Source organism: Adiantum capillus-veneris, chromosome 7 (assembly GCF_014529385.1).
Source record: "Adiantum capillus-veneris isolate H3 chromosome 7, ASM1452938v2, whole genome shotgun sequence".
Classification (NCBI taxonomy): Eukaryota; Viridiplantae; Streptophyta; class Polypodiopsida; order Polypodiales; family Pteridaceae; genus Adiantum; species Adiantum capillus-veneris.
The window spans coordinates 168,443,478-168,457,022 of record NC_140937.1 but is presented as its reverse complement, the minus strand read 5'-3'; the positions used below and the strand labels follow the sequence as shown (position 1 = coordinate 168,457,022).

Below are 13,545 nucleotides of genomic sequence, written 5' to 3'. Positions count from 1 at the left end.
CTAACAAGAAACCCTTCATATAAGTTTGTACTACTTTTCTGTTCTTTTGCGGTGCGACATGGCCTCAATGAGCTTGTCGAAGAAAAAAAATACACAGAAACTATAGGCAAAAAATAAACAATATGAATCCCAAACTAAATTTTTCAAGTGTAGAATTTTTTTTTGCAAGAGTTTCCTTCATTTTAGCCTAAGAATTTCAAAAAGTATCTCTCCACCTTTATCACAAAGACCTCTACAAGAGATTAAGGACGTTCAAAACAATGAAAAGACTAACAAAAAATCCTTCGAATAAAACCTTTGTTAGCTACCACGTAGAGAAAAAGTATGCTCTTTAAAAAGGAATTGAAAGTATGACAGATAGTCTCACAAGGTGATCTTAAATCTTTCTCAAACCAACATAGAGACATGCCAAACATAGAGACATTCCAAACATAGTGACATCAATCATGTAGTTACACATTGTTACCACCCCAAAAAATGTAAAAGAAGTACATAATCCGGAGATCATAGTAGTAACAAAATCAAATGTATGGATCTTCTCACAACAATCTCTTCCCTCTTAGCTTGGCACGGGTCCACACACTATGGGAGAAAGACAATGCTCATAGAGTACATCATCTAAATCTAAATACATGCAATGTCTCAGGTCTTTTGCACTCGCCTTCCCCAAACCACCACCCTGCTAACACATCCAAAACGTAGTCGCAACACTCTGTGAATGTTGTCAGCAACCACCTTACCATGTCACCAACATAGAAATAAACACCATTACTCTTGCAAGTGGTGGAAACAATGTGTCAAACTTAATTAATACAAGGACCATTCCAATCAACATCATACAAGATAAGTGACTTATCAAAAAAATACACTACTTCTCTCCGCACCACCTATAGCAATTTCACCACTAACTTCTGTGGAGAAAACACAATCATCTAATACATAGCTACGGTATGCTAAAAATAACCTCTCCGAAATATTCTCCCCACTCTCTCTGTCGTAGCTTAGCACAGCTTGATAAACACGATGCCAAAGACACATTATAAGATCAAGCATATATTTGAATATACAAATTGTAAATATGATATTATCAAATTAAGAAGCTTACCATAAACTAAATAAAAACAAGATACACTAAAACATCAATGATCTTACCGCCTCTCTAGTAACGGGATGTCGATATGCCTTGGAGTCACACACAAGCATCCAAGTACGATGAAGCACAAGCCCCACTCTTGATGCATCCACAAGTAACTCTCCTATGTGCTCAGCTAAGCACATGGTGACCAAGAAACCTTCGTCGGCCAAATACTTGCAAGCAAGATCCATGCAACCCCTTACCAAACCCGACGAGAAAGTATTTCACTTGAGAATAGTCATGCCCTCTAAAAAATCAAAATGTTAATAAGATAAGTTACTTTCTTGTTACCCTTTAAAATAATAAAATTTTACTTATCCCAAGGGATTGGACCAAGAGTATCCACCAATAAACCCGTAGAAAAATTTATGAATATCAATCGAGCTACCTCTCGACATGGCACTCTTCTTTGCTATAAAGATGCAGGAAAAAAACTTTTTGATGCTATTAAAAAAAAATTATAGTCATATATTGAAAAACATACTAAATTTAATGTTTCCTGGACGTTGCATTTACCTAATTAGAGCAAATCTATCAATCTGGGTCACATCAACAAATAGAGCATCAACAAAAGTTTGGTACTGGAATCCTACAACCGTTATTTATAGTGGTAACTTTCTAACAATCTTTACATGTAAGTAACTTTAGATTCAAATTCATTTGAGACAACTTACCAACAGAACGTGTCATAGGTCGTCTCTCCCAACTCTCTCGACCTAGAGAGGACTCTGCAACAAAGGAGGTAGTAGACGCTAAAGAGACCTCAACCGCATTCATCAACTTTGGATCACTTGAGGTGCTAGGAGGTTCCATAAGCCCTTTACCTTTCTTGTCCAAAATGCCAACAAAAGCAGAAGAAGTAGCTCATGTGGTTGTTTGAGTAGCCCTCACATTGGACTGTGTACCTTGGACAACTTTTGTGGCATTCTTACTAGCTTCAATCTCGTCACGTCCTTGACTTGATGCTCCATAGAAAAGGGTGTAGTAAGTGCGTCCAATTCTTTCTTACTATGGGTCTCTTTTTATCTAAACGTTTCTTCCTCTCGGCCTCATCTAAATCAAATGCTTCAATCTTTGCCTTTTCTTTAGAGAGAAATGGTTGAAATTCATCCTTACATCATAAATTAATTATGTAACCATCAAGCAATACACAAAACTATAAATGGAAGGAAGAAAAAAGAGAGTAGTCACCTTCCAACCAAGTTGTGAAATCAATCCACAAGGAGAGTTATACCAAGGAGGAACACCATGATAATATCGGGCCTCTACACTCATCTCAACTTCTGCCCACTTCCTCATTTCGGGTGTCAATCTATCTAGAATAGATTCTTTGTTGACAATACCAAACTTTTGAAACATGTACACCTCATGAGCAATGTTTGGAGTCACATGAGCTCTAGAAATCATATTTACAACAATAAACTATGTGAAGTGAATAGTTAGGCATAACGTTTCCTTCTCATGGAGTAAAGCGATGTTAAGTCACTTACGCATTGGCTGTATCTAGGGCGAGTAGAAGCTCTGCCTCCTTTGCCTTTGGTACTTGTATAAATTGACACCTCACACTCACATGGTATTTCGCATTATCATAGTACTCTGTATATTAAAACAACAACTATAAGATTCATATAGAAGCATCATTCACAACAAAGAAATTAAAAAATGTAAGAAAATGACATACTTTCTTTGATATGTCTCCACCATGTTTTCAACTTGTGGTTACTATCCCAAACCAGAAATTTCTTACCCCTTAGGTCATTCCACTCTTTTCCAAGAGCTCTCTCAAACTCATCATTCTTTTGACACCATACATGTCCCCACTCTTAAAGGTTGCTTGTTGTCACTGGCATTACCTCTCCTCTAGCACCCTCCATGGAAACAAGAAAATGACCCATAGTTTCAAGATAAGCAAATGAGTCAAAAGAAGATATCAACCATTGTGCATCATCGATGGCAAAGCTAACAGCTTCATGAGCCACCAATCTACATAGAGGAATAGGAGGAGACGTAGTCCTTTTCTTCTCATAAAACTGACTCAACACATCGTTCATCAAGCCAAGAGAAACTTGTTTGCCCAATTGTTTTGAATGTTTCTTCTCCTTACCATCATACTCTCTCTCATGATCACTGTCATTACTCAACTCTTCATTTTCATCAAGACCTTCTTCATCCAAATTAGTCTCTACAAAAAGAAACAAAAAAAATCTAAATCATAAAAATAACAAAAGTAAAAGGAGTTAATACTATAAACCATGGCAATGGGTTATACATACCTTCTATATGATTAGAATCCTCATCCAATTCGGCTTCATCATCAATGAAAACACATTTTTTGTCATGTATGTGTTTTTTCTTTTTAGGGATAGTGTATAAAAGACGTACACGTGATGATGCTTCTTGTTGTATCATTCTTTTAGAAATACATCTTGAACGCAACTTCATGTTCACATCACGGCTATTATGTTGAGAGACAAGGATCTTTCTTTTTGTGTTCTTTCTCTTGGGCACCTGTTAGGAAATATGATGTAGTTAAATAGATATTTGAGTAGATTACTTAATGGAGAGAGATAGATTTCACACACAAGAGATTATAGAGTAGAGAGAGAGAGAGAGAGTAAACACGATATACATGGTTCACCCAATGTGGGCTACGTCCACGGGAAAGGAACCACCTAATGGCTTTAGTACTTCAAAACAAGAAGTAGTTTACAAAGGGATTATACCCTTAATAGAGCTCCCGCCTTGCTTCACTCTCACCACCTCACACCCACCTTGTTGCATCAACTTCACACTATGAAATGTGTGTAGAAATGGCCTCTTTTTATAGGCCAAAAGGGCTTCCCTCTCTCATGAGAGCACCCATATGTAGCGCCCTTGTGTAGATAAGTCCAAATCGGACCCTCCAATCCGTCCATGTGTGACCGCCCTTGAGAAGACAAATCCGCTTTTGAATTCGGCCACCGGCCACCGGCCATTGACTTTCGACCACCGACCACCAGCCATTGACTACCGGCCATCGGCCAACCGATCGATCGTTTTCCAACCACTTTCCGACCGCCGATTAGCGATAATATTCCGACAAAAAGGAATATTCCGACGAAGGAAAAAAAGTTACCCCCGAGGCCCTTAAAGTTGCCCCTGAATTTTGGTCAAGAAAATTTTGGTTTCCAGCGAGTGATTTTCCTTCACGCACGATGGCTTCTCCTCATAATGGGGCCTCACAAATGTGTATTTTTACCACAAAAATTTACAAGGGATAAATCATGCTCCATACTTAACAATCTCCCACTTGGAGACTGATCTCCAAACCAAACCTGTGCTTTTCATCCTGGCTTCTTATCATTGAATGCCGATTGAAGATGAGCAAAAGCTTAACTTCTCCTTGCTGACCACCTTTGTAAACATGTCTGCAGGATTTTCACTTGTATGCACCTTTCCTAGCTTTAGCTGTCGCTCTTCCAAAAGAGTGCGTATTAAGTGATATCTCATCTCAATGTACTTTGTCCTTGAATGAAAGGCTAAGTTCTTCGCAAGATGGATAGCGCTTTGGCTATCACTGTACAAGACACAATTGTCTTGTTTAAATCCAAGCTCTTCTAAATCTGTGAAGCCACATAATTTCTTTGCTTGCCTCCATCATTGCTACATACTCTACTTCCGTGGTAGAAAGTGAGACCACTTTCTGTAGCTTTGAAGCCCAGCTTACTGCTGTGCTTCCAACCGTGAACACATAGCCAGTAGTGCTCGTTCGAGTATCTTTGTCACCTTCCATATCTGCATCAGCATACCCCTCTAGAAAAATATCAGTTCCTCCAAAATACAAAGCATTTGTTGTTGTCCCTTTTAGATACCTAAGTATCCACTTCACAGCTTGTAAATGCTTTTTACCTAGGTTGTCCATGAACCTACTCACAACTCCCACTGCATGTGCAATGTCTGGCCTTGTCCAGACCATTGGATACATTAGAGAACCTACCGCTGCAGCATATGGAACTTTAGACATATAGGCTATCTCCTCTTGTGTCTTTGGACACATATCCTTTGTTTTAAAGTGACCAGCCAAAGGTGTAGAAACTAGTTTTGCATTTTGCGCTGCAAACCTTTCTAGTACCTTCTTGATATAATCCTCTTGAGATAGCTTTAATGTCTTCTTCGTCCTGTCCCTTGATATTTTCATACCAAGTATCCTCTTTGCAGCACCTAAATCTTTCATTGAAAAAGATTTAGACAGCTTCTATTTTAGGTATTTGATGTCCTGCATGTTAGCACTTGCAATCAATAGGTCATCAACATACAACATTAGGATGATGAATTTCCCATCTCCCAAATTCTTCGTGTAGACGTAGTGATCCGAGTTGCATCTTGTGAATCCATGATCCAACATCCATCGATCAACTTCACGTACCATTGTCTTGATGCTTGCTTTAAACCATATAAGCTCTTCTTTAATCTGCAAACCATTTTCTCCTTACCTTTTACTTCATACCCCTTTGGTTGAAGCATGTAAATTTCCTTCTCTAAGTCACCGTGAGGGAATGCCATATTTACATCCATTTGCTCGAGATTTAAATCATGAGCAACCACAAGGCTTAAAACAAGCCTAATTGAGTTCAGTTTTACAACAGGAGAAAATATTTCATTGAAGTCAATACTTTTCTTTTGAGAAAACCCTTTTACCACAAGCTTAGACTTGTACATTTTCTTCCCACCTTCTTCTTCCTTTAGCTTGTACACCCATTTGTTTTGAAGTGTCCGCTTACCTTCAGGCCACTCAACCAACTCCCATGTTTGGTTGCAATGTAGTGAGTCCATCTCCACTTGTATGCTCTTCGTCCATTCTTCTTTGGATTCGTGTTGCATAGCTTCTTCGTATGATTCCGGCTCTCCAGAATTTGAGATCAAGAGATGGTTGAAGGAAGGAACAAACCTTTATGGAGGTCTACTTGCTCTTATAGATCTTCGAGAAATAGGTTGAGGCTTCTCATTTGGTTGACATTGTTGCACATTGTCACCGTTTGCAATCCTTGAGTCTTCATCGTCCTCAAGCTCCATGTACTCATTACCTGTTTCTTTTGTTTTTTTTCTTTCCAAGTAATCTTTGTACATATTTTGTTCGTTAAAAATTACATCCCTACTCCTTAACATTTTACCATCTTCAAGATTCCATAGGCGATACCCAAAGTCACTTTTTCCATAGCCAATGAAGAAACACTTTTGGATTTTGCATCTAGCTTTGTTCTTAGGCTTCTATCTATGTGCATAAAAGCCTCACACCCAAACACTTTGAGAAATGCATAATTCACCAGTTTACCTGTCCATGCCTCTTCTGGAACTCCCCCATCCAATGCCGTTGAGGGTGACCGGTTGATTAAGTACACAGACGTACTTACAGCTTCTGCCCTAAGCTCAAATGGTAGGCCTGCATGTAGCTGCATGCTTTGTGCTCACTCCATGATTGTCCTGTTCATCCTTTCCGAAATACCATTTTGTTGAGGTGTCCTTGGGGTTGTCCTTTGCCTCTGAATGCCATTGCTAGCACACAAGCTTTCAAAAGCTTGGCTGCAATATTCACTTCCATTGTCGGATCTGAGGCATTTAACCTTGGTACCTGTTTCATTCTCCACAAAGGCTTTCCACCTTTGAAATATGAAAAATACATCGGACTTATTTTTCATGACATAAACCCATATTTTTCTAGTCGCATCGTCTATGAATGTTACATAATACAATGAGCCACCAAGTGATGGTGTACTTGCAGGACCTTAAACATCAGAATGAACCAACTCAAGTTTTTTATTTTTCTTTTCATTTCCTGATTTTTGAAATTTTACCCTCTTTTGTTTACCATAAACACAATCTTCACAGAACTCTAAATCCAGTTCTTTCAAACCTGGCAGAAGCTTCTTTGTTTGAAGGATTTGCATTCCTTTGGTACTCATATGCCCAAGCCGGTAGTTCCACACCGCACTGTCAACTTCTGTAGTTGCTGCACAAGCTGAAGGTTGCGCGCTCATAGTACACAAGTGTACCGACCTTTTCTCCCTTGGCAACCATCAAAGATCCCTTTGAGATCTTCCACTATTTGTTTCTAAATGCAATGTTATGACCTTCATCGTCCAATTGTCCTGTAGAGATCAAATTTTTGCGAAGACAAAGAACATGCCTAACATCTTTATGCTTCCATTCATTTTGTTAGCAGTTTTGACAGAAATTGTACCTTTGCTGACAATCTCACAAGCTTCATCATCCCCCAAGTATACATACCCAAAATTACCTTTGGTGTAATCTTGAAAATGTTGCTTGTGTGGTGTCGCATGGAATGAAGCCCCGGAATCTACTATCCAAGAATTAGACACATTGTCTAATGAGAGAAATAGAGCATCTTGCTCTACTTTACCTACCACATTAGCTTCCGATGTTGGCTTGTTGTCTTGAGACTCTGTCTCCTTCTTCTTCTTGGACCAACAATCCTTCTTGACATGGCCCTTCTTGCCGTAGTTCCAACATTTAAGAGCTGACTTTGTGCAGGACTTGCTCCGCCTTGAGCGATCACGAAGCTTTTGGGCTTTGAACCTCTCTTTAGACCTTCCTCTTGTTTCCACTGATAGTGCAGCACTTGATGATTCTCCTATGCTTCTTCTTCGGAACACCCACAACATCATCAAACTTAAGAGTATTTGTGCCAGAGATAGAATTACTTACAATCATCACAAGGTTGTCCCAACTATCCGGTAGAAATGATAGTATAAGAAGAGCTCGCACTTCGTCATCGAAATTGATTTTCACCGATTGAAGTTGACTTATGTTTGTGTTAAAGTCATGTAGATGTTCTGCAACTGAACCATTCTCTGTCATCTTTAGATTGAATAAGTGCTTCATGAGAAATACCTTATTGGATGCCGATGATATCTCGTAGAAGTCATCAAGTGATTTCATCAAGTCCTTTGTGGTCTTCATCTCCAAAACGTTGAAGGCCACCGTTGACGCCAAGCTTAACCGGATTGTTCCCAGTGTCTTTCGATCAAGGACAATCCATGCTTCATCTGCCATCGTTACGGGCTTCTTTGCAAGACCGCCTAGTGGCAAATAGAGATCCTTCTGGTAGAGATAGTCTTCAATCTGCATCTTCCAATGTTGGTAGTTTTTACCGTTGAACTTCTCAATCTTGAGCTTCCCTTCCTCCACCGTAACTCCAACTCACTTCAAGGAATCCTTTCCTTGAGATAATTTAGCTACGAACAAACCTTGCTCTGATACAAGTTGTTAAGAAATATGACGTAGCTAAATAGATATTTGAGTAGATTACTTAATGGAGAGAGATAGATTTCACACACAAGATATTATAGAGTAAAGAGAGAGAGTACACACGATATACGTGGTTCACCCAATGTGGGCTACGTCCACGGGAAAGCAGTCACTCAATGGCTTTAGTACTTCAAAACAAGAAGTAGTTTACAAAGGGATTATACCCTTAATAGAGCTCCCACCTTGCTTCACTCTCACCACCTCACATCCACCTTATTACATCAATTTCACACTATGAAATGTGTGTAAAAATGGTCTCCTTTTATAGGCCAAAAGGGCTGCCCTCTCTCATGAGAGGTAGCCATGAGTAGCCGCCCTTGTGTAGATACGTCCAAATCGGACTCTCCAATCCGCCTATGTGTGACCGCCCTTAAGAAGACAAGTCCGCTTTTGAATTCGACCACCGGCCATTGACTTCGACCACCGGCCACCAACCATTGACTACCGACCAACCGACCGATCGTTTTTCGATCACTTTCCAGCAGTCGGCCGGCCATAATATTCCGACAAAAAGGAATATTTCGACGAAGGGAAAAAAAAGTTGCCCCGAGGCCCCTAAAGTTGCCCCTGAATTTTGGTCGAGAAAATTTTGGTTTCCGACGAGCGATTTTCTTTCACGCACGATGGCTTCTTCTCATAATGGGGACATTACAAATGTACGTTTTTACCACAGAAATTTACAAGGGATAAATCAGGCTCCATACTTATTAGCGTCATTAAATACACTATAAAAATCATACAATATTGAAAAGTTAGATGTTTGGCAAAACCAAAAAAAATATTTGAAATATAAAAAACTAAAAATTTAAAAAGAGTCTATTTTGTTTCTACACAAAATTTCTACACAACAATGAAATTGAAAGCTTAGTGTAGAGTAAGTGTTTCAGCTCTCATATCATTCGCTTGCAAGCGAATAATCAGAGAGCTCAAAAACTTTTATGATTTATCTAATTTCAAGGCACTATTTTCTATAAGTACTTAAACATAGTAGGTGTTTCAGCTCTCTAATCATCCGCTTGTAAGCGGATGATTGGAGAGCTTAACAAGTCCTATGTTTTATATGATTTTGACTCAATAACTACATTCAAAGTTAAATTATTTAAAACTTAAAGATTTATCAAAAGCAAAAAATTATTGTAAGTTTTAAGAAACAAATTTTTTTGACAAAATCTCCTTTGGTTTTTCATAAAATTTTAAAATAAAATTCTCCACCTTTATTATAAAGACCTTCACAAGAGATTAAGGACAACATCATACCAAAACTAACCTCTTTCTCAAGATAACAATAGACTTCAAATCACAATTTCAAAACACTATTTTCTATAAGTAGTTAAACCGTAGTAAGTGTTTGAGCTCTCTAATCATTCGCTTGCAAGCGGATGATCAGAGAGCTCAACAACTCCTATATTTTTTGTAATTTTGATGTAATATTTTGAAACAGCCGTTAAAACTAACCTCTTTCTCAAGATAATAGTACGCTTTAAATCACGATTTCTTATCACTACTTAAACCGTAGTAAGTGTTTGAGCTCTCTAATCATCCACTTGCAAGCGGATGATTGGAGAGCTTAACAAGCCCTATGTTTTTTGTAATTTTGACTCAATAACTACACTCAAAGTAATAAAATATTCAAAACTTTAAAGATTTATCAAAAGCAAAAAATTATTCTAAGTATAAGAAACAAAAAAAATTTGACAGTCTCCTTTATTTTTTCATCAAATTTCAAAATAAACTTTCCACCTTTATCATAAAGGCCGCCACGAGAGATTGAGGACAAAATTACACCAAAACTATCCTCTTTCTCAAGATAACAATAGACTTCAAATCACAATTTCAAGACACTATTTCCTATAAGTATTTAAACCGTAGTAGGTGTTTGAGTTATATGATCATCCGCTTGCACGTCCGCTTGTGCAAGCGGATGATCAGAGAACTCAACAACTTCTATATTTTTTGTTATTTTGATGCAATAGTTTAAAATAGCCATTAAAACTAACCTCTTTCTCAAGATAACAGTACGCTTTAAATCGTAGAAGGTGTTTCAGCTCTCTAAAAACCGTAGTAGGTGTTTCAGCTCTCTAATCATCCGCTTGCAAGCGGATAATTGGAGAGCTTAACAAGCCATATGTTTTTTGTAATTTTGATTCAATAACTAAAAATTAGCAACAAAACTAATCTATTTTTGAAGGTGCAAATAAATACAATATAAAAATTATATTTTAAAAATATTCGAGACTCAGATCTTTATCAAAATCAAAAATATAATTCAATGTACATATAAAAGCTCTTTGATCATCCGCGTACAAGCGGATGATCAAAGAGCTCAAAATCTCTAATATTACAAATCCAAGAGAACCTAAAAGTAAAGTCATTAAAGTTAGAAGACATACCTTCCTTATACCGGGTGATGGATACGCGCAAAAAGCTAAGCGACTACCTGCAAAAACCGTGTGATATCAAGAGAGTTAATTTAACCTGATGTCCTCTTTTAACCTTCTAGACTCTTGAGCTTTATCCTAAAACACGATATCAATGCATAGAGAACATTTCATACACCACTAATATCTAAATCAAAAGAGGAAAACTTGATGTCCTTTTTGGGACCCACTTAAAAAACTATATAATAATTATGAAGTTCAACCTTAGTAAAAACACTCCCTCTCTACCTCACTCTGTGATAGAAAAAACATGAAACACGAATAATACTGCTTGCTTGATATCCAATTCATTTACATCATTGTATATCACCTCACTTACCACCACAAAGTAGATGATCCCCTATTGGCCTGTCTATGCAATTGCCCTGCTTCGCCCATGGCAAGGCAAAGCAAAGACGCACCAAGTAGTGCAGCCACAATGAGGAATTTTACGACGATGATGACAATGACAAAGACAGTGATGATTCTTCTTCCCATGGCATGCAAGCAATCAAGGTAAACATCTCAACATTATGCAACCTGTCAATGATCAGGACGGAGCAAAAGAAAACTCCAAAATCTGATCTCACATCTCACAAAGTTCAGAACCAAAGATCTTACAAAATTATGCGCATGTATGTGAAATGAGAGTGTCCTGATGTGCATTCCTCCAATGGTAATTGAGAACCTATCATGGAGAGGGAAAACCAAAACAGATGCTAGATGCGATGAAAAACTGCACTCATTCAGAAAAAAGGAAAAAATGCACTCATAATCCCATGTTGAAGGGCCTGTAAATGTTGTGCCCCAAACAAATCGGTTGTACTAAAATGAATGTACTACACGTAGATGACCAATCCATTCTACTCAGAGTCAATGGGCAGAGATGAAGCCCTTTGATTACATATAATGTAGTCACGACTTGCATAATGTAACAAACTGTATAGTAAATGATTTCCTGCCTGCCAACAAAGTGGTTAGATCGGGGCCGATGGCTTCCAGCTTATAACTCATTCATACAAGTACTGGGGCTTATTCGACACAAAATATCATCATCCCTAAGATTCCATCCAGAATTGAACAAGATCATGAGACAGATGCGGTGATTTACAAGAAGATGAAGCTTCAGCTTCAGAAGGCTCAAAAGGAAGGACAATTCCAAAGATGTAGTTAGAGTTGGCATCAGCTATGCCGTCATGTACCATAGAAAGGGAGACTATGTAACAATTTGAAACCATTAGATTTGCAACAACATGAATGTTGCTAATCTCACCATTTGAAGTGAACACAAGCAACCTCCAAAGTCTTGGCCCTGGCAATGATGACAAACGGGCATAACCAATGGTCTACAAATATTGTCTTGGTGGACTGGTCACCGTGTATTTGTCAGGGTTTAGCACTAGTAACAAATGAGCAACCACATCAATGTAAGGTTAAATTGTAATGATCTGATGTTGTTTTTATTGCATCCAAAAGCCCGTTGCAGCTCATATTGACACACTTGGTTTCTGGCACCGATCTGCTCTCCCTACTCATGCAGCCCCACTTCCTACCCCATCTTGTTATTTGTTCATCCTAGCCATGGAGGTTTGCACCTTCATATCCTACATTTCTCTACCCAATCCTCCAAAACTTACGAGGACTTCCAAGGTTGGTGCAGAAAGACCAAGGCAAGAAAATTTCAAGCTTTCTCATAAAGGTATCATTGATTACCCCAAGAAAGGAATCTTACAAACCACACTGCATTTTTTGAAATAACCCAGCAAGAAGGCTTCTTGAGTGCACAATGGACTGTATACGGCCATCTGCTGTGTGGACTTTCCAGAACAATAAAGTTGTGATGAAGCATTAGGATAAATGTAAAACATTGCGCGCCACCAACAACAATTTGAGAGTCGTAATTACATGGATGAGCCTCTGGGCTTGGAAAGCCTCAAAAATAAATGCGTTCATCTGTGCAGAATACGTTCAGTTGTGCAGATTGTCAACTTCGCCTACAACAAGAGGTGACGGCATTTGCCTTAATGGACAGAAGTCTACCTGCGAATCTGAGTCAACTTGACGACCTGAGCCTGCGGATGCGAATGACCTGAGCCTGACACTGCTTACGACCTGAGCCTAAGGACGACTTGACAACCTGCCCACGAGCTCAAGCTCGCGCGGACGAGTAGCAAGCTTGCCTCTGTGGGAGAAGGAAGTAGACGGAGGTTTCCATGGGCAGAGGTTTCCACGAACTACAGGTTTCCTCTAATTTGAGGAAATTCCCAAAATGCCCTTTATCTATTTTGGTTGGATTATTCAAGATTTTCTAATCTTTATTCCTTTTTGACAAGTGAGATCCGTGTTTGAATGCTTAGAATGTAATTTGTCACAAATCACCTCCCGAAAAAGACAATCATGTCTAACAATAATGAAACAATTCATTTCCAAACCCTACATAACTAGCTCAAATTCTACCGGTGAGGGTAAATCAAAAATTTATTGTCACTATTGCCAAAAAACTGTGACATGCATTGATGTATGCAAGGCTATGATCTATTATGTTCTACCTTTGGATGAGAGTATGACTCAAATGGTACTTCATATTGGCAATCATGAGCATAGTGTTCAACCAGGCACATCAAGAGCCAATATAGCAAAAGTGCAGAACTTGGTTAGCACAGTTCTTAAAATAGAGAAAGGTGGACC

At 38.6% G+C, this 13,545-nt stretch overlaps 1 protein-coding gene across 8 annotated transcripts; it reads right to left on the bottom strand.

Annotated features, from left to right (window-relative positions):
• Nucleotides 1-351: 351 nt before the first annotated feature.
• On the bottom strand, nucleotides 352-13,116 carry LOC147455017 (uncharacterized). 8 transcript variants are annotated; one of them, XM_086516872.1, is made up of 7 exons: nucleotides 12,898-13,116; nucleotides 10,831-10,877; nucleotides 3,409-3,643; nucleotides 2,817-3,317; nucleotides 2,626-2,731; nucleotides 1,153-1,382; nucleotides 352-735 (listed from the first exon to the last, which is right to left on the bottom strand). In XM_086516872.1, the coding sequence occupies exons 3-4, from the start codon at nucleotides 3,575-3,577 to the stop codon at nucleotides 2,959-2,961; spliced, it is 528 nt and encodes a 175-aa protein (XP_086372998.1). In that variant the 5' UTR covers nucleotides 3,578-3,643; nucleotides 10,831-10,877; nucleotides 12,898-13,116; the 3' UTR covers nucleotides 352-735; nucleotides 1,153-1,382; nucleotides 2,626-2,731; nucleotides 2,817-2,958. The 8 variants fall into 8 exon arrangements, 7 of the variants coding, with proteins under 7 accessions (XP_086372998.1, XP_086372999.1, XP_086373000.1 ...); XM_086516873.1 differs by lacking the exon at nucleotides 1,153-1,382; XM_086516869.1 differs by lacking the exon at nucleotides 1,153-1,382 and having other exon boundaries at nucleotides 420-735; nucleotides 1,810-2,731.
• Nucleotides 13,117-13,545: the final 429 nt, after the last annotated feature.